Raw genomic sequence first — 24,485 nt, 5'->3', positions numbered from 1 at the left:
CAAAAATGTATGCAACTTTTGTCAATTGTCCAGTGGACTCTGGCAATAGCAGCCTAGATTGCAAGTTGTCCTGACTGCACATACTCTTACTGGTCGGCTACGGGTTTACGACCAGGGACACAACTGTCTTCCATGCCATTTGTTGTGTCTGACCTTTAAGATGATGAAGCGCAGGGAGAGTGACCCCTGGCAGGGTTTGTTCAAAGAGCAGCCTCTTGGTAATGGGGGGTCCAGAGCCTGGCAGCATGCTGTGGGATTGATCAGCCCCTCACTCAAAGGCCAAATACAGAAATCCAAGCCAGAGGAGAAGGCCATGCAGGACGTGGTGCCATCCTCTGCTTTGAAGCCCTCTCCAATACCTCAGCTGTTTCACTGTATGAATAAACATCTCTCACTTCTATGTGGTAATGCTTCTCTTCTGTCCCTTACCTCTTCGGTCCTGTCTTCAGAGCTAACAGTTGCCCTGCCACAGATGGTACGATATTAACGGAGGTCACAAAATCCTTTCTTTTCTCGACACGTTTTCACTCTACCCCCTTCTCTGTCTTCTTCTCCCTCTCTCCCTGCTTCTCGCATGAACACTTCCTGTGCTCAAGCCTTGTTGCACAGGATTAAATCCACTCATTTAGAGCTTGCATTGCTTCCACAGATGTCAGCTTTGAGATTGAAATGAGCTCCCCTTCTGCAAAGAGGCTGAGTTAAAAGGAAATTTCAGAGTGGGGAGGAGAGAAACTAAACAGAGATGCAAAATCTTCACAGTTTTTAGAGAGTGTAGTGGTTGACCAAGGACTTAAGTGAGTGAGTTTAGAAATGCTGTTGATAATGATGGACCACACCTAGTATCTGGGTCCCTAAGGGTTGGGAAATTTCTTGAAATTCCAAGGGAAGTTATCGAACCATATGCAAAGCCCAGGTATCAATATCAGGATCGGTGCATCCCTAGTAACAGCACAACCGTCTGTGTGCACTTTAAACTCAACGATTGCTCACAGCTCATATTGTCATCTTGCACGGTTGACCATTGGTTAACTTGATAGCAAGTTAACTTTCCACATGGCACATTTCACACTCTATGTATTTGACTAATGGATTTTTTTGGCAAATTTATGAATTGTCTGCTTATGATATGAAACGATGTTTGTAGCTATGGGCATATGAGATTGTGAACACAGCCTCAGAAAATAACCTCTATAAATACATTTAACCATATCCATAATGTCCTAGCCTGGAAACCCACATCTGTAAACACATAAGGTCCGGCAATGAGCAATGAGTCTTCCCAACTCAAGGGGCGGCACCAACGCATGCATTTCAAAATACCACTGCATGCAAGTGGATAGCACGACTTCCGTGGTGCTGCACTGTCATCATCCGCTAACGCCTGCCGTTAACGGATTAGACTATTTGATTGGTGATTCAGGATTTTCGGACATAGTTCCAGCTCCAACGGTTCATGCCCAGAGGCAGCTGTAGTACAAACAGTGCATTTGGATTTCCAGGGTAATAAGGTCCTTATTACCATAAATTCCCTCGGAAAGTTTCCACCTTGAATATTCCTAACCACATCTATTATATTACGTTTGATTGTATTAGAAGACTGTTATTTCGTACTTGTTTCCATTTAATTGTTATATGTTAGCGTTACTTGTGCTGCTGCCTGTCTTGGATAGATTTTGAATCTCAAGTCTTTTTCCTGGTTAAATAAAGGTTAAATGAAATAAATAAATACACAAGCAACACCTATCATGAAATACATTGTATTGCATTCGAATTGTGCTTTTGTGTTGTCACCAGTCATTTGGTCTGCAGATGTTTTAATGAATCAAATTGGAGTGACCAAGGTTGATGTCATTTCCACATAGATGTCAGTGATTTCCAATAATTAAATAGATTTAGGTCACTTACTGTAAATGGTGTTAAAATGTTTAAACTAGCAGCATATACATAATGATGATAAGCTGTGATAGATTTAGTGGCTGCCTAAATGAGAGAAATCAAGCCAAGGAGCAGTCAAGGCTGCATCGTGCTATGTGTGCACTTCAGAGCTGAAGTGAAGAGGCTTGAGTCTGGGTGGTCCAGGTCTAGTAAACCTCATCTGAGGGCTGAGTGATCCACGTCATCGGCATGTAGAACATCTCCACAGCCTCCCAGAGCTTTAAGAGACAGTAGATTTGTAATGACTTCTTAGGGGCGGCTTTTGTACCAATGCTAATATGAGATCATGACCTTTTTCTACCCTTCCTCAGGTATTCCTTTGGAAGAGCTAAGGTAAAAGACAAATAAATGAGATGAACGACTTTAACAAAGATATAAAAAAGCAAAGGTTATAGCCCTCTGTGGAGCTTTCTCATCTATAGTAATAACTGCCAAAAGGCATTGATGAAAGGATATTCTGAAGTTATGAAGACACTGTGTTGTCTTCAGTTTATCGTTTGATTATATAGCCAATTATAGTGCAAGTATGCAATTAAACGGAGCCTGGATGTTGTGAACAGATTCTGTCTGCAATTGAACTATGCTGCTATACTTTGAGCACCCCACAGCTCTAATTTTGTGCCAGCGTGTGAGAGAGACGCTTGATGAAAGAGGGTTGTTCATGAAGCAGCAAAGCCTGCCTTGATTACAAGGGTCAATAGTGCCAGAATGACATCATCACGCATCGCTTGATGAGTCCATGATGTCATGATCTGAGCTCTCGCACGGGTGTGTTTGTGAGCATGCACATGTGGAGAATGGGAAAGGCTTTTGTGAGAACAGTACTCTTCTTCACCGTAAGACCATAAAAGCATCTGTAAAGTAAACACAAGTGGCAGTTCCGCCTCTAAGCATTTGGCTCACTCAATGAAAGCAATCTCTACTAAACGGTAATGGGCCACTGCAAAGTGGCATCATCAGTGTGCTTCATTTCAGATGAACAGCTACTGTGTCACGCCTTTAAATATACCCCATGCTTAAATACTAATAACAATCTGGCCATACAGGCGATGACAGGCCTAATTTGCTTAAATCAATTTTACTTTGCAACCCCCTTGCACGTAATTCAGTGCTTTAAAGTCTTGTTGTTTGCAGAGGATTATTTTGATTAAATGCTTTTAGTCCCTGAGTGAATTCCCCGGTAGAGGCTCTGGTGGGAGGTGTTGGCATCGACAACATCCTGCCAGGTTTTCTATTCAGACCAAAAAGACTGTTCCCCATGTAGAAACTTCTGAGCGAACTGCTTTTCCATGTCTTCTGCCGCCGCTCGCCACTTATTATTCCACTTTCTGATTCTCCTCTTGCGTACGGAATGAGAAATGCTAATTAAGTTTAATGAAATTGATATCTATATCAATAGGTCAGAAAACACAAAAGGTGCATATCTGTTTCATTCATTCCCAGTCCCACGTTGCCTCACACCTCAAAAGAAATCCATCACACTCCCTCAAAGCCTTTTTGGAAAGGCTCCTGCCCCCACCTCCCACCACCTCCTCCTTGCATTGGTTGTTACTGTACGTGATAGAAATTGAGACATCTATTAAACTCGGCCTATTGCTTTGCACAAAAGAGTCTGACATTCTTGAATGAAGAATCCCCTTGTGGTTCAAACCTTTGGATCTCATTACACACATACTCCATTTGTACTAAAGAAATTCTATCAGTGAGAGCAATTATGTTCAGGTCGGTTTTTCACTATTTTGTTACTCATATTCTAACCACTTGTCTTGCTGGATTGCTATCTTACCCTCAACAGTGTTTACCTAACCTTGCTTGTATTTGCCTCTGGCCTCTTCATCTGTAGCTACTTACACTGTGTGCATTCAGCATATGAGACGTGCTGCTGTCTTAGTCCACACAAATACAATATGTCTTCAGGCAAGTACAGTGGTATCATGAAGAGTGGCTCTGTCACTCTCTCAGTGGCTGTCTGTTTTCCTTGCATGGCCACTGTCTGGATTTCTCTCTATGCGTGTGGGAATGTGTGTTTGTGCTATGGATATTAGCCCACAGATTTGGATTACATCACCTTATCATGGATAGAGGTCTCTTCATCGATTAGGTTAGGTTCAGAGTAACTTTTACACTGTCAAACTAAATTTCAGTGATGTCTCATTGAGAAATTAAAAAAAGATGAGAGGAGGATATTTTCTAATTTTCTCAGAACATATAATATCTGTTCAGTCTGTTTTGTATTGGATCCATAAATGTGGACCCTCGAACACCTTGCTGATTATTCATTAACAAAAGGCATGTAAATTAGAATTACAAGTAGCCAGCTGAAGTACAGTCTATTTTATAGCTTTTAATGACATTGGTGTTTCATATGTTGGTCATATGTTGTAGGGTGGATCCACTAGGGCTTCAACTAGGGATTATTTTTAATTGACAATTAATCCATCAATTATTTTTTTTGTCTATAAAATGTTGATCAGTGTTTCCCAAAGTCCAAGATGTGTTCTTCAAATGTATTTTGTCCACAACTCAAAGATATTCTGTTAACTGTCATTGTGACGTTTAAAAAAAAAAAAAACTCAAATTAATGTTATCAATTATCACAATACAGTAGCTTAATTGTTTAATAGTTGACAGCTAATTTATGATCCTCTAGGCTGTAGGCAGAAATTTACTGATCTTATTGGGAACCAGCCGAAGTATTCTCATATTCTAATTGCGACACACTCCAAAAATAGTCCATTGTTAAACTCTGCATTACCAACATAAATTTCTAGAGCCCTACTGTACCTCCCTGTCAGATTTAAACCTACAATCTATCACCATAATTTCACCTTGCTGGGCTTCATGGAATGGATGAACATGTTTTCACAGTTGTAAAAATCATACAGAGCTCTAGTCTGAGTCACAATTACCTGGGCAAAGTGCTAGCTCATGTGTGCATGCTCTTCAGGAATTTGCACTTTGCTATCACTCCGTGAAGTGGAATAGGAAACTGAATATATTTGTATTAATCATTAACCTCTCAGCCAGAGATGCTATTCGTCTAATAGATTTTAAACAACTGTGCCAATCACAGTGGAGCATGATGGAAATGGCTCACCCAATGGCCAGATATGTCTAACCTAGTTTTTCTAAATCAGAAAATAATTCCAAGAGGTGAATGGTTTTCATACTTTACTTGAACTCATTTTGTTTAACTCTACATTTCAGAGGGAATTGTTTATTATTACTCCCCTATATTGCTGAAGTGAGTAGTAACTTAGTTACAAGTTACTTAGTTGTCTTGTTGTAAGGTGCTTTTTTATTTATGAATTGCTCAAGCTTATATGCTTAGACCATGTGTTACTACTGTTGGCAGTATGGCTTCCATATGTTGTCAGCTGTGTCTTGTCTGTTTTGTTATTGGCCAAGTTTAGCTTAATCTGGACCAGCTACAACATTTATAATAACTGACAATGTAAGACTCTGAAACAGGCCATTTTTTGAATAACCTTTGAGACTTACAGTACAGTTTGCTCCTAATTAAATGCCCAATGCCTAATTAAATATGTGTAAATACAAGTGTACAAAATGTCAACCATCAATTTGACCAAAAAATAAAGGTGAGGAGAGAGATCCATACATACATACATACGTACAGACATACATACACACATACATACAAACAAAGATCTGAGAACTTTACAACTTCTGTCACTGCAAATCAACTCTTTTAGCAGGCACAAAGAGAATGATATTCAGAAAAATATACTACACATAGGAGATCATATCATGATGATGAAGCTAATAAAAATCTAAAAATGTGGCCTGCAAAGTTTGTTTTCTCACCTTTTTACTTCAAAGAGACACTGGTACCTTTTAAGGAGGCTGCTCAGGCCTCAGCTCATGTCCTGAGCTGCGGCTGCTTTACAAATAGACAGAGGGTCTTTGTCAAGTTTGACCTGCAGGGTGATTTTCTTGCATCTGATGACACAGATAGGCACTTGTGAAAATGCTCAGCTCTCTGGCAGGGTGAAAGAACTAAATGTCCCTATCACATTACCTCTGCTATAATCGGTTACTTTACTTTGCAGTTTGCCATGTGTTTTGCTTCTTTTTATTTCATTGAAGTCCTCGTTATCTTCACCTTTTATAAATCCACCAGTGTGCTGTTTCAAAATAAACCAATTATTTTCTTCCTTAAATTCTCTTTTTCCCTTAGATTTTCTTCATCAAGTGCTCTTTTTTCTTTGTGGCCTACTGCTTTTAGCCTGCTGTCTAGGTGCTAGTAAGGAAAGGGGTAGTTAGTTACCTTCTCCACAGATAATTGCTTCCATTCAATTGTTGCTAGAGAATCCTTATGATCATATGGAAGGAGGTAAATTCACACTGGCTATATTGTTTGGCACTTATGAGGGTCTTTCTTGACAGTGTTTCAAAGTATCACTGAACAGTGGAGAGAGCTGGATTCATTTCACAAATACACCCCCTGTGATGCTGGTGTTATGCCTGTTACCACCAACCCAACTACAACTTGGCATATTTGTGTGTTGAAGTTATGGTTAGTGATGGTAGACAGGTTTTGAAGGTTAAAAATAAATGACAGTAATTAGAGCATACATTAAATCAATGACATGGTACATGTCCAGGTTACATCCGTCCTGAAATATGTAATACAAATGCTGCAAATGTGTGTGTTTGTATGGAGACAGGATGTCTCTTAAAGTAGGACAGTATAAATTGATGTCCAACTCTGAAAGCTGACCTACATAGAGAGGCACAGACAAACTAGTTCCCTCAGCATGCATGCTGAGCCCAGTTGCTCTGCAGAAAATGCAGAGGAAGCAGGCATATTGTATGTTAAACATTTAATAAAAGTATACAGTAGATCCACCCATACAATTTTGAACATCTCACATCCTGGTCTTGCAGTAGGTAGGCAAACATTGCCACTTCATGTTAAGAGTATTATGTTGCATTTTACCCGGGTATAGCATATTTTATCATTTTTTGTTCGCTTCCATAACCTGTTTTTATCTATCTTCAGTTTGCAAAAATGAGATGAACTCAAAAAAGATGTACATGCAAGCAATTCTGTTTGGTGCAAACCATAAGATGATGAAGGCCAAGCATAAAGGAAAGAACACACTGAAATCAAATTGAATCAGTTTACAGTCCTACTGTTTCTGACTAATTATTCTCTGGCCAGGTGCTTCGTTTCATTCTGTTATTAAAAGCTCCTTTGTGACATTTCTCAGTCATCGTTAATGAGTTGTCCCAGCTTATAAGTCCCAGCTTTTAAAAGCATCTGAGCTACTGCTAAACAAACTTAACCTTGTGTTGTAATTGCTGTCCAATTTTCAGCCAGTTTTTCTGCCATCTAATGCTTGCGCATATTGCCGCCTACACACAATCATCACCTTTACGTTTTGGTCAAATTGAGGGTTGACATACTGCACACTGTGCAGTCCCAAGGGGGCTATTGCATTTCTACACCTACTCAAAGTGTTTTATTGTCCTACATGAAATATATTCTGCTCAACATACTAAACCTATCCACTTAGAAATTGTTATTTTTTTACAACAGCATCTGTCAGGCGCTATGGCTGTAAAACTACATTACAGTGTTGACACAGTTAGCCAACGGTGTTGGCTTATTTGATTAATACTAAAGCTAACAGGCCTTTAGCAGATGAGTCAGACACTTATTACATATTAAGAAAATGTTAAACATGTTGAACACTATTCAATATAGCCTTAAATTCATGCTTTTTATTGTTGCTTAAAGTACCTGGAGAATTACATCATACATACAGGTCTCTTCTTCAAATCTACAGTTTCAGTGATCAGGTTGTTTATATGTATTTATTGTGTGGATTCATCAAACCATGATGCTTGAGTCTTTCACTGGTTGTGGGGGGTTAAAGTGGCAGGAAGGAGGATGTGACGAGGTTGTTGGGAGGATGTGACACACCAACGGAGCCGGTTCTTAATTTGGTCATAAACAACAGAGTCTCCGTCTGATGATTTTGGTGTTGGCCTTTACTGACAGAAGTTCCTGACTCTCATCATCTCTCCAGTTATACATTTTTGTTGCCGCCTTTGTGTGAATTACAATTCTTCACAGTCGAAGGTTAGTTTTCTTTCAGGGTGACATGATAAACGCCATCAACGCGTGTATCCACTCGAGTATGAATGGCTGTATTCACATATGGGCTCGCTCAGATATTAAATTGTCTTTGTACTAGGGAGCTAGCAGGGTAGACTCCAGCTCCAACTAAATCAGACAATTGTATACTCACATACAGCCCTGCCGGGTAATGTCTAGATAATTTCAGGTTTGCAATGTATGTGTGAAAGGGGCTTCTGTAAGTCTACATAACAGCAAAGAAAAACTGATAAAAGTAAATTGTTTAAATTATATTAACCCTTTTGATTTTGGTTTTAATTAGTATAATATTTGAGCAAGGAAAGAAACCAAAATATTTTGTTGTATTTACTGCAAGTGTTCATTGAAAAGAAAGTCTATCTCTACCACATATATCCATCTGTCCAAGACTTATCTGCTCAGCTTCATTCTCTCTCATTATCTCTGCTTTGCAGATTAAGTGTTGGTCTGCTATATACATGTGTTACCATACGTATGGAAATGCATGATTCATATCAAAGCTCTGCTTACAAATTTGGGGCCAGTTCCAATTCTGAACCTAAAAAGCCTAGCATATCCATCAACACAATACATTACAAGAAGAACTGCAAAATATTTTTGTGTTGTGGTCTTACAGCTAAAACAACAACATCCCAAGTCTTATCTTCTGATATTGTCTTTTCTGAAAAAGTGCTCGCTCATGGCTCACTGTACTGTACACTTCAGTGATTAATTTTACATCGTCCATCTTCACTTTCCACCATGTACTCGCATGCATCAAAGTAGTCACAGTTATTTATTTACCTCTCTCTCTCTCTCTCTCTCTCTCTCTCTCTCGCTCTCTCTCTCTTTCTGTATTTCTCTCTTTCTGTCTCTTTATTAACCAATAGAGTAATAAACAAAACCTGTATTTGTGTCTATCCAATGTCAAACCTTAAATGATCACAGGGAAGGTGCTTTTACAGTAGGTTTAAGAGCTGATAGGTTGATCCTTCAATAGGTCCTGGTGGACACTGCATGTATTTATGTAGTGATATTATATAAATATGACCATATGAACTGGAATACCAAAACTCATACCTAGACACAGCACATTGATTTATATGGCATGTATAAACATTGGCATTGAAATAAGAAGATCCGCCTGAAAACCAAACCAACATAAACACCTATTTTATCATAAATGTATAAAATGTAATATTTTCTTTTGAAAACTGACTTATTTCTCGTCAGCGTGTTGATTATTACACCATGATTCTTCACAATTTGAATCAAATTTAATAGCTTTTATAATGTTTTTCTTTTAACTGTCACTTATTAAGTGAATACTTATTAGTACTGTATCTTGTATAAATAGTGATACTTGTGTGTTTTACAAATACATATCTAATCTACAAGAAAATGTTTTAATTTTTTAATCAAGCAAAAGTATTTTCACAAATGTGCTCTTCTTCTCTTCCCTCTGCTATATGTGCCCTGTGCTGTTAGAGAGTTCGTGCCTTTAACTGTATTAAACAGGGGATTAACGCCTGGGGCTCTGGGTCTCTAGTAATAGCACGCTGAAAAACTGATCAAAGGCCTCTAACTGTGCCGTGGGTGTTCGGACTGCCTCTGTCTGCTTCTGTGCATTACGAGAAGATGGGGCTCGGAGGCTGGGGCGCGCAGGAAGACAGGCAGTGCAGGAGCTTTTGGATTTACTCCTGATTGGACTGATGAAGGCTGGACCGTGCACAATTATGGCAGGATAAACTGTTCAGTAGTTAAATTATAGGAGTAGCAGTCGTTACTCCAGGTGGGTTGCACCAATGACCTAGCAGCCAAGTACTGTACGTATGTGCAGGTGTGTGTCTGCACATGTCTGTATTCTGTTTTTGCATGTGTGTATGTGCAATGCCCGTTGGGGGTGGCTCCATTCTCTTCCTACTGTGTCCCAGAGGACACGTCTGACATTTCCTCCAGGATGCCCCACTTCCTTACTCTGTGTCAACGGGGGCCGGTAGTCGGAACTGCTCAGCAGCAGGCTTCTCTCGCTATATGCCGTTTTAATCAGGAGAAATATACAAGCCCTATAGTCAAAGCAATAGATATACATGTTTATGGGGTTTGGATAGTTAAGATGCTGCAGCAACTCAGTTGTTATTGCCCATGCTGGGATGCATGAGGCATTTTGTGTCATAGTTCAGATACTGAATTGATGGTAGTGTTGAATATGCATGTGTGTGCTTGCGTTTATGCTTAATGTGTAACCTGTACCCTAATAGTGAGGTCCAACCAGTTTCAGCAATAAAAATCTCTCCACACACCCCTTAACTTAGACACGTCCTTTAAAAAAACAGCCTTTCTTTAAATCCAGTTGATGCTTAATATTGACCTAGAAAGGTGTGGATAATGAGCTCCAGGTCTATGATTAGTGTATCGCTGATTATACAAATGAGCTTTACATTCGCTCTCATGTATTCATATATACAGTAGATATGTATTTTTAGCTGCAGTCATTAGGGTGTTTGGGGATGCCTGCTACCTGCAGCAATTGTAAATTTATGTCACTGTTAACTCTGCCTCATGTTCATGCTCTCGCAAGATTTTTACAACAATAACTCAAAGTACTACTGATAATAATACACCTACAACCGCCTGTACTTCTACTGGCTCATATTTTATGACAAATAAACACATCTGAAAGAAGAGACTAGTAAGGAATGTGTAACCCAAAGGTAGCGTGTTTTTTTAATTTATATTTTCTATCAATTTTTAAAAATATCTCCGTTGTGCAAACGGAAGTCTTGTCAGGCATTAAAAGGAAAAGGTGAGAGAAGCATTTCTATTATATATTGTTTATCCATACTTTACATTGAGGCTTTACACATTAGATAATCCTGTTAAGTTTAAATGTTCAGTATTGTAAAAGGTGAGATTACCATGTATTTTTTGATTACAAAGCAGATCAGGGTGCTTACTAAATACTGTATAAAGCATCTAAATGCTAAATCCACAGAGAAACGCACAGAGCTTGTATTTAGAAACTGTGTCTTTAAACAAGCCATCAGGTCTTCTGTGCAGTTGTGATGTCACAACTATACTATTTATAGGTTGAAAGTGCTGCTACACTGCCGTTACAGTCGTTCCCTGGCTATACTGAGAGTCCAGAGATGCCAAGAGCGTTGATGCCGAAGTGCCAGAAATCCTGACCAATCAGAGCAGACTGGGCTTTTTCAGGAGGGGAGTTTAAAGATACAGGCGCCAAAACGGAGCGTTTCAGAAAGATGGGGAATAAAGGTATATTTAGACAGACATATGAGAAAATGAATGGGTTTTTGAACATTACAGTATGTAAACTTTTTCTAGAAGAAGTGCAAAATACAAGTATGAACCTGAAAATGTGCATAATGTGGGACCTTTAAAACTCAATTTGATAGTGCAAAGCCACTTTTCAAGACAAAGTCAATTTTGCTGAATCAATTTTCAAGTTTCTCCATTATCTGCTTCTGGCAGAATCAGCCTTTTCCAGTTTGGGATCGGCTTGGTTGGGCGAGGGGGGTTGAAAAGCATTTGAGTAACAGAAGCAGAGAAACCTGGAATGAGTGTGAAATAAATACTGAGTATGATGAAGGTGGTAAAAGGCCGTGAAAGTAGGCTCCCTGCCGATTCTATGGAGCAATGAGATGAGGCCAAGCCCGTCTCTGGCTAATAAGTGTGAGCCAAAAGGCCTCAGCAAGTAACCACACAACACCTATTAACTGTCTTCCTACCAAAAATCCATGTGTTTCCATTTACAGGGTATTGTTTAAGCTGTGTGTGGGAAGGTTCTTCAGTGTGAGCGTGTTGACACCTCTCTCCTTGTCAGTGCTGACAGTCTTTAATAGTCTTGTTGAGGTCAGCCTCCTGCCATGTGTGGATAGTTTGGAGAGGAAGGGCGGAGATACATGAGGACAATTGCGCTCTGCTGACACCCTGCAGAAGAAGTTGGTGCTATTTTGTGGCCTGTAATTGTCTGTAAGGCCTGTAAAATAGGATAGTAGAGCAAAGGACCGCACTGTAATGGCAGGGCCAGAAGTTCAGACAATCCACGGGGGACTTACCAAGGAGGCGTGTGCTGAGACAATGAGAGAGAAAAATAGGGATGTTTGTGTACAGGACACATTCCAATAGTAGTCAACACTACAGCAAAATGTCTTTTTGTTCATTTAAACAGATGCAGTCATGGGTGGAAGGACCCTGCTGGTGGTAGCTGTGGTGGTATGGCTTGGCCCTGACCCCAGTGGATATAATGGTGCAGTGGAAAATGTCCTGTCAGTTGATGGAGGAGCTGCCTGTAGCAGCAGGAAGGAGTGTGGTGGCAGGGGCCATGTGTGTTAACCTCTTTCCTTGTCACTTTTTCTGTCTTTCTCCCAACCCCCCTCTCCTTTCATCTCCACCTTTTTCTCTTTCCTTTTTTGTCCTCGTTCCCCCCAGACTCCACTCCCTCTACCTACACTCCTCTGTGACAAATTACTCCTGGCGGTTGATTTGTTGGTTGTCAAAAGTGCTTCTTGCGCTGGCATGAAGGTGGAGTGAACAGGAGAAGAGGGTGCAGCCCCCACCCCCCGCTCTGTCTGTCGTCATCACCGGCCCCTTGTCCCCCCCTCCACCTCCACCTCACACGTGTGTGTTGCCACAGCTCAGTGTTGAGATGTCTCAGTGGAAATTGATATTCTGTCTCATAAGATCTCATTAGATTAGATGTTGTCCATGTTTAATCAGCCCACACATTAGGTCTCCAACCCTTCTTTTGACAAGGCTGCTTTGATATGTTCTGTGTTGTGTCAGTACAGAAGAAATGCGGGTTGAGGAGAATCTTTTGTTATTTAGAGAGGAGGAGCTGGAGGAGGAGCAGAAAATAAAAATGTCATTGAGAGATAAAGACTTTATGACAAAACTGTGGATGCCAGTGTCCACAATAGGCTGGCACTTAAGCAACAGCTCCTAAAAAAGAAATGTGTACTTTTCTGGATTGTCTGATTTATTTGTAAAACTAAGCAGTTTGAGAGACTAATGTATTATAGTATACTACACTCCACCACTGCTTGAGTGTAAATATAAAGCCACTAAAGGTGCTATATATTCTCCAAATAAGTAGGGGTGGGTGATATGGATGAAATATGTTGTTGTAGCTGTGATATGTGTGATTTTGTATTGTGATCTCAGTATGATATGATCAGTATGGTAGAGAATTGGCTTATCCAGTGAATGAAATACCTGACAAATAAAGGTATTTAATCACATTGATTAACAAATCCTGGGAATCCAGTTCTGCCTTAAAGCAGTCCTGCTCATTAATTTGCAACATAGCCAGCAATAACCTAATAGATGAGGTAATTTATTTATGCAAAAACACTAAACATTTATCGGTGTCATCTTATCCAGTCTCTGCAAGTGTCTGCTTTTCTCTGTTTTACATCATTGCAAACTGAATATCTTTGGGTTTTGGACTTTTGGTTGGACAAACAAAACATATAAAGACGTCCCCTGGGAGTGTTGGAAACAGTAACTGTGCATTTTTCAATATTCTGACATTTTTTGAGCAAACAATTGATCAATTCATTGAGAGAGAAAAAAGCAGATTAATTGATGATAAAAATGATCGTTAGCTACAGCCCTGGCGTAAACAGAACAGCAAAATCTGTGGCGGCTGACAAATCTCTTTTTGTATACTCTGTAATATGTGCACATGTGCGGGATTCTGGGCTCTGAGAATCTCTCCCTCGGGTCTTTGACCTTGAGATTTGTCCTGTGAAGTGGATGATGACTGTGAGCTGATGCCTTAACACATGGATTTGTCTATGAATAGGACAATTTTCACCATTCCAGCTCAATCAACAAGTAATGTTTGAACTGTTGTCTCCCATTACTGTATCGGTTCTTTTTCACATTCAGGAGGTGTTTTTACTGTATGATCTGACGTTCCATGACAATAAATTGATGGTGCTGTCTGTGGAGTGTGTGTTAGTCAGATGGGATGTTGTCTGCAGTGATGACGGTTTAAGCTCAATCTGGGGTGATTTTATTTCATCGCGGGGTGTTTGCCATTTTGAAAAGAAACTCATCTCCTTTCAGTCCCTCTTGCTGCTTTATTCACTAACTGTTTCTCTTTTGTGCAGTTTCCTCTTTTGCAAAAGTAATAGAATATCAGTTTTCCTTTCAACCCCAGCTATACAGAAGCTAGATTGCTTTGTGCATCACCATCAAAACACAGAGGAGAGCATTGCAATCCACTTGTGTTCAAAAGTCTGAAACCATCTTGTCTCTCTGTCTTTGTGTTAAAAGAGGGGTTAAGCTTTTATCCTATAAATATGGCATGAAAATCCCACTGTCAACGACGCATTCATTCTAAGGCCTGCATTAACATAAAAACGAGGGCTTGTTATACAGTGAGATTTCAATAAAAAGAACACAAAATGCATTTAATGAAATTCAGATGCTGGGCTCTAGCTCCCTGAATCTCATTAAATGAGCTTTGTGCTGTTTTTCCATCTTCTCTTTGTAGAAAAGGTCCTCGAGTGCCCTTAATAATGTGGCAGATTTCATCATATTCCTGATTTAAAGAGGACAATGTCTGTCTTGTTCACTTGTTCTTTTCCATGCCCAAGCCAATCTCCACAGATATACTTGCATAGTTTCTGGATCTGGCTCATGATTATAATCCATCTTGTGGTACATTTTCTTTTAGTTCCTGAAGTTTTGTTAAGGCTCCCCACTAACCCATTCTCTCCCTCTTTCCCTCCCCCTCCCTCTCTGTTTCTCTCTGCATAGGATTTGGCTTCATAACTTTTGAGAGCGAAGACATCGTAGAGAAAGTCTGTGAAATTCATTTTCATGAAATCAATAACAAAATGGTAAGTCCACTCATTTTTTTTCAATTCCAGGTGGGTGTTGAAGGATTAATATTTGATTTCTTCTTTCCTCTAGTATTAATAGCGGAGGAGGTGTGTGTGTGTGTGTGTGTGTGTGTGTGTGTGTGTGTGTGTGTGTGTGTGTGTGTGTGTGTGTGTGTGTGTGTGTGTGTGTGTGTGTGTGTGTGTGTGTGTGTGTGTGTGTGTGTGTGTGTGTGTGTGTGTGTGTGTGTGTGTGTGTGTCTGTGTCTGTGTGTGTGTGTGTGTCTGTGTGTGTGTGTGTGTGTGTCTGCATGTGTGTGTTCATGTTCATATGCACGGGCTAACACATACACACACACACTCTGTGGGTCTGTGGGTCTCAGGGATGGGAAAGCACTGGTGTGTACTGCCCACAGACCGTGAAATTGTGTGGCTGAGTTCTGCCTGTCAGGCTGAGGGACGGGAGAGTGGAGCCTGTCCCTCTTTTTCTGAATCCCCTAACACACACACACACACACACACACAGGTGGAGATGTCCAGGGATGCAACAGGGAAGCTACTAGCAGAGGCAGAGTTCATTAGTCAGGGATTAACACCTTCCACAGAGTCCCTGTGATGCTTGTTTTATTTACACCGGTAGTATGGTCATCTCTGAGCACCCTACAGAGTTCAGTAGCAATTTTCTAAACCATCCTGTCTCTTATGATAATTGACAGGAACCGACAGTGTAGCAAGTGTGACATTAGGTCCTCCTTCACCCAGTTCCACCCTGCAGGCCTCTTGAGAGAACCTGCATCATTTGAGCGGTTCTGTGGATAGTGATTGACTGGAGGGAATACTTGTCTTGCCACTGTTCAGGGCAGACCTCCTTCTCAGTGTGTGTGTCTTCACTCTCTCCCAGCCTAGCTATTCCTGAAACTGACTGACTGGGTATCTGACTGACAGAACCAGCGTAGTAGAACCATGTTCACCAAGGACCAGCCCAGGTCACATATGACCCCAGTATACGTCCCTCCGTGTCTCTGCACTGCATAACAGTCGACGCTCAGGACTGCAACCACAAAGAGCCGGAGTGTGACAGAAATAACTCTATGCGTGTGGAAGATATTCTGTCACAATCAAATGTCTCAGATCCTTTGACATGAAGGCACATAACATTCTGTGAACACACACATATCACACATCAACATGAAGCATGAATGCACATGCCAGAGCATCTATTTATGCACATAAAGCAAAAACAATTTCTGCAAATGCTGTCAATTCTTGATTTCAAATACTATTTACAACCTATTTCTACACAATTTGTTTCATTACAAAAAATGCAATTTGTTACAAACATGTCTGAGACTTCTATAGTACATTTCTACATCTAAATTGTCTTTTTCTGTTTCCCTCTACCACGTTTACCATTCAGAAAAATTAGCCTAATTTAAGTCCAATCCCTAGCCTATGTATATGAAGATCTAATTAGATAATAATTGGATTGTAAACACTGGTGCTAATTATGAATGCAGATTTGCATAACAAATAGTTCACAGAGTAAATGTTCAGTATTGTAGTAATTATTATTAATTCATAAAATGTTTTTGTTTTCTTCAAACAATTTACATTGACTTTTTTTCACAGCAGAACATTAATTAAATAAAGTGTTTAAATCAGGAATTTAAAAATCACGTCATTCAAAATTGTTCCATTAGTGATCAACAAATGGCCAAATTAAACACAAAAGATCAAACATTGCTTCTACTTTTATGCAACTCACAAGTCGTGTTTGAGAACACAGCTTAAAAGAAAGTAGCTACAAAATGCTGGACAGGTCTGGCACTTAAAACAAAGGCTAACTCATTCTTGTTGTATTGATGGAAAATATCGTATAATGCGGCCATTCGCATATACCTGTTATCAAGTAGAAACACAAAATAGCTTTACCCAATCTCCTAAAAAGGCTCAGGTGGAACCTTCATATATCGCAAATAATGTTACTGTTGCACAAACTCTAATAGTCCAGTGTCACAGTCATGGCAGATGTTAATATTGTTGACCTGAAGTGACCCCTTTTTGGCTGCTTATTTCAAGTCTCTTGCACTTTTGACCATCGCATGACTGTGATGTGACAGTGTTGTGCATTGTGACATGTTGTACCTCAAAGGGTGCCAGACATACATCAACCACTAGATGAATGCAAAAACAGTATCCCTAGCCTGTGTGTAGTTACTCATAAAAGGAAATGACACATATGGAAACCATGTGACTCATCCGGGAGTTCTTTAACAGAAAGTATGGGGATTATTGAGGGGGTACAGTGCATGCTTAAAGGACAGAGCAAGGGCCAGTTTTCTGAGGCTTTTGTCACCTTTGTAAGGAGTCCCTCTTGGCAACACCTATCGTACATTTAATGTCCTAGGATGCAGGAAATACGAGTGTCTCTCTTCTACAAAGCACTGAATTCTTGGAATGTCAGCAAAGCGGGGAGAATGTGGAGTGCGTTAAAAGCATTTTTCAAAGACACTTCAGGTTTTGCCTGAGCCGTACAGAGGAGAGTACTGGTTATCCGGTGTCTGAAGCACCAGCACACAAAATAAAAAATGCCTCCTGTCTTCATCCTTATGAAGTACCATACAGAAATAGACCTCATCCATCCTCCCTGCGAGTGTTATCTAAGATGGTTCTTGAATAATTGATGCAGACAGAAATTCCACCCCACTTGGGAGGGTTGTGGATGTACAGGGCACCCCACCTTCTCCTTGCCCGATCTCTCAAGGGCTCTGACAGTGTAGTGGGTCAGTTCCCACTCAGATGTGAGCGACTGGACCTTTTAGTGACTTGGTCAATCATCCTGTGTTCTTGTGCCACAGAGGCCTCAGCCTCAGGAGCACTTCCTCTCTGTCACTGTGAGTTCGGCCTCATGTATAATTAAAAACAGGGTGCTGCTTAGCAAGGAGCTCTCAACCTGCCCCGCTAGTGACTTATACATTGCTCTCACCTCTGTATACTGTCAAGTCAGGTCAGTTTCATTTATATAGACCAATATCACAAATTCACTTCAATGGGATTTGAGGCTGCCCAATACTGCCCTGTTTTAGCAAATGCAGGATGTGGTAAAAGTATGGATTATTTTGTGCAGGGCTGTATAACCATTCTTTATCTACATAAGTACCTTTCCTTGTATTAAAACAGTAGATATTTAGAAGCAGAAATCAATAAGCATAAGATGGCTTACCAGTTTTTAACTATTGTTAATTTGTTTGTCACAACCACTGGTTTCCACATATACAGTATGAAGGTCTATATCATAACACAGCACCTCAGTAAAACGAAGGAAAGGTGTTGAATTCCATTTCCTCCAAGACAGGAGTCTTTCTATCACTCCCCACCCTGCCGTTATGCATGCACAGCTAATTTATAATAATACCTATCAAGTATTGGCTCTGGTGGGCGAGCAGTGTGCCATTAAAATGGACTCACATTGGTTTTAGTCAAGTGTTTCAAGGTAATGTTCTTTAATGTGTCATTTTTAATATTCAACGGTAGCGAATGATCACAACAGGAGGGAGGAATTTTCTGTTAGTCGTCAATTTCTCACTGTGTCTTCCTGACATGACCAACCAATTACTGCGATGAGGAGTAGAATAAGCTCTGACTCTACCAGGCGCTGAGGAAAATACTGATACAGGTAGGCATTCATACACCTTTGATATACAGATACAAAAATACTTGACACATTGGGATGATATAGGCAGAATTGTGATTGAAAAATAGAATCATGTCACTCATTCATTATTTTAGATGCAGCTTTTCCGTACAACAGCTCCATTTATTACACTTTTTTCATTGAGGGAGAAGAGTGAAAGCATCCTTTTCTTTTGGACTTTTCTAACCTTTACTCTTTCAATACAACGCAATTGTATATGTAAAGAAAGATGCATAGCAGGATTTGAAATTGAGTCCTATTTTGATTTACCTTTTAACAGTTAAGCCATGTTTCTTTGCCATGCTCTTATTGAATAAGAATAATAATAATAAGAAAATACATTTTAAACACCTGTTATGACTCAACACAGATGTAGATTTCTTGTCTTTGGTTTCTTTAGTCAAATTACAGTAGTGACTGACAAGAGGCTACCAACAAGATAAAGCAGGCTAATGTAGAAACTGTCTTTAATGCAGGGAGATGAAACTGCTTTAATAGGCCAACATGCTGTACAAGAGACATTTTGATGTTTATGAGAGGCATTCACTCGAAGAAGAAGACAAATTCCTTTATTCATTCGATTCATGGATTGGTGCCTTGCTCAATAGCACCTCGGCCTTCCCCAGGAGATGAACTGGCACCTCTCCAGCCACCGGTCAACACTCCTTGGTACTTCATGGTCCACCGAGGACTCGAAAAGGCAACCCTAAGGTTCCCAGCCAAGTCACCCATGGACTGAGCTACTGCCGCCCCGTAGTATGTCTCCCTCAAGTCCATTATAACATTAGTTTATAGCCTATACCCTTCTGAGTTTGTGAGTGCCAGCTGTAGCAGTTCTGCTGTGACAAACCTCAAACAATCAGTTGCGCTGCTGATGAACATTAAAGTTTACCGCACTATAACTAGAGATTAAGTTGTGTGTGTGTGTGTGTGTGTGTGTGTGTGTGTGTCTGTGTGTGTGTGTGTGTGTGTGTGTGTGTGTGTGTGTGTGTGTGTGTGTGTGTGTGTGTGTGTGTGTGTGTGTGTGTGTGTGTGTGTGTGTGTGTGTGTGTGTGTGTGTGTGTGTCTGTGTGTGTGTGTCTGTGTGTCTGTCTGTGTGTGTCTGTCTGTGTGTGTGTGTGTGTGTCTGTGTGTGTGTGTGTGTGTCAATCACATAGGTCTTATGTTGTATAAACCACCCCTGGTCACACTTGGTTATATCCATAGAGTGGCTATCACTATTTTAAAGGAGACTTCTGCAGAGAGAAACGTCTCTGGGTGTTGAAAATGCCTTTGAATTTAAAAAAAAATAAAAAATAAAAAAATTGGGGGAAGTTTAATCTTTAACACTGTTTGAACATCAACTGCCTAATAAGGAAGTAGGACCACCCTTAGGATGAGTTTAGTCCCTCATGGAGTGCTGCCTTACAGGTTCTGGACTGTAAGTAATTGGATGTTTACCCTTCATTGAAGAAGGAAAGCTTTGAGGGATGTAGGAGGTGGAAATCCACTTCTCATTCCGCACTCCAGGACATCCCATAAAAGACGCATGATGTTCAGATCTGCTGATTGAGGAGGTGATGGAAGCCATTTGACATCAACCTGATGATCATGGCATTACTTTTGAAAGTGTCTCTCAGTGCGTATGAGGACAATATCATATTGGAATATAGAAAGTGTCAAGGAACCGTTTTGGCACCACAGGAAGCACCTGGTCCTTAAAATGACCTCACATTCAGTAGCTTCTACATAACCATGCAGAGATATCATCGGGCATAATGACTTCTGTGAGATTGCTGGCCATTGAAAGCATCATTTTGCTTTATTCAAAACTTCTTATCATTATAATACTTCCCGATTCTTTTATTGACTATGGATACAAACATTTCAGAATGGAAGGTCTGTAGTAAATATCCTCTTCATAAAAAAATGGCATACAGTTTTTGTTTTGACTGGGGTATGGAGGTCTTAAAGGGACACTAAAATCTTTTTCTTGAGTTTCAGATATTGACCCTCTGGCGGCTTGAAATATTACTTGTTGGACCTCTAATATAGAACCGAGGTTCTGGGGATAATATTTCTAAACATCCTAGGACCTAGGACCTAGTGACAAACTACAGTCTTGCAATATAGAGCTTATCAGAGCATTTCCATGACAACAGTAGTAAACAACTGTCTGTAGATCAATGTGTACTTCTGAAAAAGGAACAATGTCTGGATGAAGTGTCAATAAATAAATGTAAGAATAAGGATTTAGCTTTAAAACATATAGTTTTGACTTGGTTATTAGTCATGATGTTCTTTGAAATTACCACTTGTTATTGGTTGTGAGAAGCCCTTTCTTTAAGTGAATAATCCAACACTACCATGACAATAACTTGATATAATCGATGTCTTGGTGATTAATATTTAAACCGATTTATCATATTTTTATTGTATGTTGTGGGAGGTTGTCCAGTAGTTAATTGTTCGTGGATGGTGCCGTTATATCTAACGGATAAAAGAAATTAGTATAAAAATATATGCCAGCCGTTAATATACCTGGGCCACCCACCCAAGTCAACTCTGTCGGTAACACTAGTCACCTACAACCTACAATTTTGCACATTAATATGTAAACCTTTGTTTACATTTTGTTTTGTGCTGCATTATACAATGATGGACAGTTTGCCAAAATAAAATTAACTTAAATGGATACTTTGCAGATATTGAATCAGCTCTGTGTTGTGGCAGTGCGTGCAGAGGAACGGTGTTTGATTTCCTTCCATGAAAAATCCACCCAAGTTCAGATACATTTCTCTTCAAATTGAATTGTCAATTCAATTTTCTCAGAGGAAAATTAATCGTTTCGATTAATCTGTGAAATAGTCAATAGATTAGTCTAATACAAAATAGCTGTTAATGGCATCCCTACATGAGATGACTGCATGTCACCATGTGACATTTCCTAACCATGCAGCCTATGTGTTTTGACTGTTCAGCTGGCAGTGGGCGCTGGAGTAAATTAATCACATGTTTTTTCTTTATTCCCGTCTGCCAGTCTACTCATGGAATCCATTCACTTGTGAAGCTAATAGTAGCCGTACACCTCCCCCTTTACACACACACAACACTCGTCCCTGAAGGACAGCCATTGCCAGTCCATCCCGCCCACACCTTCCTGCCAAGGTTAATATGTATAGGAGATGTATTGAAAAGGTCATAACTAGAGTGTTTCTCTGCTCTGTATCATAGGGTCTGTACATGAAAACAAAGGTGGCTGTTTGTTTTATTGTTCATCAGTGGGCTGTTTTACTACACTGATCAAGTACTGCTTGTGAGCTTCTACAAGTGCATGTTGCTGTGTGTGTGAACCTCATAATTTCAATATCAAGCTTGGTTTTTGCTAGATAGTTATTTTTGAAATAACAATAACCTGAAAAGATCCTGATTTCATAACCAAAACAAGACAGCAGTGGCAGAACAACATGAAATATTCTCCAAAAGCACTGAAATATTTCAGTTTTTATGATTGAGGTGATATGAAATCTATAACTGATTTATTTTTATTTATTATGCATTTGTCTCTTCCTGAATTTAATAAACAGTGGTGCATATTTGCTTCAACAAAAAGCCTGATTTAGTGTACATGACATGAATTTGTTTTCATCAATAAACCTATTAACATAGTATGTACTGTGAAAGGCACATATATATTAATCAAATTAATACATCAAGAAGCCTTACAACTAAAGTTATAACTTATAACTAGAGAGCACCCTGCGATGGGATTACATTAGCCTTGATGCCAATCGAGTCAGGGTGGTAAAGTGTCGAGGCAGACAATCAGACAGACAGATATATAAAACCAGCAAAATACTGTGTTAGTTCCCACCACAGAAGGTCTCTCCTGAACCACATTTTGCCATGATAACACACACACAAACTCACAAGGGGAAAACAATACTAGTGTTGCGGCCGGTAATTATGAGCATCAGTAATCACTTCCAGTATCCACAGGCTACTATACTGTCAACATCTGTCTCCTTCTAGCCCACAGCGTTTTGGGGTCCTTTGCCATTGTTGGTATGGATTACTTTTTACTCCTGACAAACTGGGCTGCAGCTTGCTTGGATGAGATCCAAGGCCCACTTCTTAAAACAATTGTATGGCACAGTAAAGAGTTCCTAGTTGTTGTAATTTAGCTGTTCAAGAAATCATAGATAGTATTTCAAATATCTTACTGAAAAGATTAATTTAAGCTTTTTAATAGTGTATAGGCTCCCTCCCCTGACTCTTATCTTGGGTTAAAGGGTGACATAAAGATAAGCTATCAACTGCAGTATGTCAGTGAAGCGGAGGAGGAGGAAACATGTCGATAAGTTTAAAACATGCGGGTTGAGGTAACCATACTTTGTCAACACTGTGTTTCAGGAATTCACTGCAACACTCAGCTTGCAAGCTGTATATGTGTGTGTGTTTGAGGCTCTCAGATCTCCTGGGTGCTATTTCTGCACAATAGGATGTAACTTTTCTGGCAGTAAAGGGATGCCCCTTTTTTTTCTATGAGGCACTATGGTGCTCAAACTCCTCCATTCACGACATCTAAATGGTGGATCATGATACTTTTCACAATATTATGTGCTGCCTTTACGACATCAAAAGTCCTAGACAAGTTTCAAAAGCCACAACTCGGCACAATACTTGCAGTTAGAATGATAGTTTGTAAGTATAATGTGTTCCTACTGTTCATGTGGCAAAAGGTTCAGTCTGTAAAACTTTCCACATGGAAACATTTGAATCCCTGCATTCAAGACTGCTGAACCTTTGCAGTCCTTCATTGTCAGGCTCAGAATCACCTTGCCGCCCTCCCTGTCCCTCTTTCTTTCACTTAGTTCACTCTTGAAAGCTCACTCGTCCGTCCTGCACACACTCCTGTGTTTGCAGCAGGTGAACACCCACACACTCACACCACCACAGATCCTAGCTCCTGGCTGTTTTTTTAATCCATGACAAGGAACCCTCTCTCTGAATATCAAAGATCTGCATCTGAGAGCATGCAGACATGACTCACTTCCTGGGTCTGTCTCAGCAGGCTACCTTAGCGTACAACTCATTGGATGTGGCTGGGGCTGCTGGAAGACTCTGAACAGACACTGTCTCTGAAGTAGACTGCATCTGTCACCCACCTACAGTATGTGAACATGTGAATATCTCCACAGTCTACTAAGATTTGGAACGGACCCATTTGTCCCACCCAGATCCTACTTCCATGCCGGGGGTCATTGCCTGATGATAAGAGCACCTGTGCTCTCTTCAGCACAATGTCAAACCATTCCAGGCGAGCAAGGAGGGCAGAGTAGCTGTGACAGCTACAAAGTGGCTGAGGGAACTGTGTACTTTAGTTGGTCTGCTTCAAGTAAAAGGGCTGCTAACAGCAACAAATCACAGCTCTGCAACGCAGCAACTTTCCCTCTGTGATAGAAACCTTTTTCATTAGTGTTCCCTCTTTACATTTCTAGCTCTCTGCTGGAGATACATGGTGTGTTACACTATTAATTTAGCACAGCGACTTCGTACAGACGTGAAGTTTTATTTCAGTTTGGCAACTTGCAATAACATGTTCTGTGTACCACTGTGCATGTGTGAATGAGTTTGTGTGTCAATAGTAATGTGCACCCCTGGCCTGTCAGAGTTGCGAACCTATTTGTATGGATGGTGGGCTGTACCTCGGTTGAGGTGTACACAGCACTGGCGCAGTAGCCTGTCTTGTGCAGCAGGCCGGGATGACATGTGAATCGCAGCAGCCGAGAAAGCCCTGCTTAAGTGGAGGCAGTAGGGAGAAGCAGCCGAAAGCCAGGAGGCAAACAGACAAACAGATGGACAGGCTGATGCCAAGCAGGCAGTGGAGCAAATAGATTGT

The 24,485-nt window shown here is 40.3% G+C and overlaps 1 protein-coding gene across 10 annotated transcripts in view; it reads left to right on the top strand.

Moving 5' to 3' along the window:
• Nucleotides 1-24,485, top strand: part of msi2b (musashi RNA-binding protein 2b) — a 251,582-nt gene that overhangs the window by 169,051 nt on the left and 58,046 nt on the right. For all 10 annotated transcript variants that reach the window (XM_083927062.1, XM_083927054.1, XM_083927058.1 and 7 more), the window contains exon 8: nucleotides 14,849-14,931. In XM_083927062.1, the coding sequence (XP_083783188.1) occupies nucleotides 14,849-14,931 (83 nt within the window). The remainder of the gene's footprint in view (nucleotides 1-14,848; nucleotides 14,932-24,485) is intronic.

Source organism: Echiichthys vipera (genome assembly GCF_963691815.1).
Source record: "Echiichthys vipera genome assembly, chromosome: 14".
Lineage (NCBI taxonomy): Eukaryota > Metazoa > Chordata > Actinopteri > Perciformes > Trachinidae > Echiichthys > Echiichthys vipera.
Note: the sequence above shows the minus strand (reverse complement) of the source record. Positions and strands in the feature narration are given on the sequence as shown.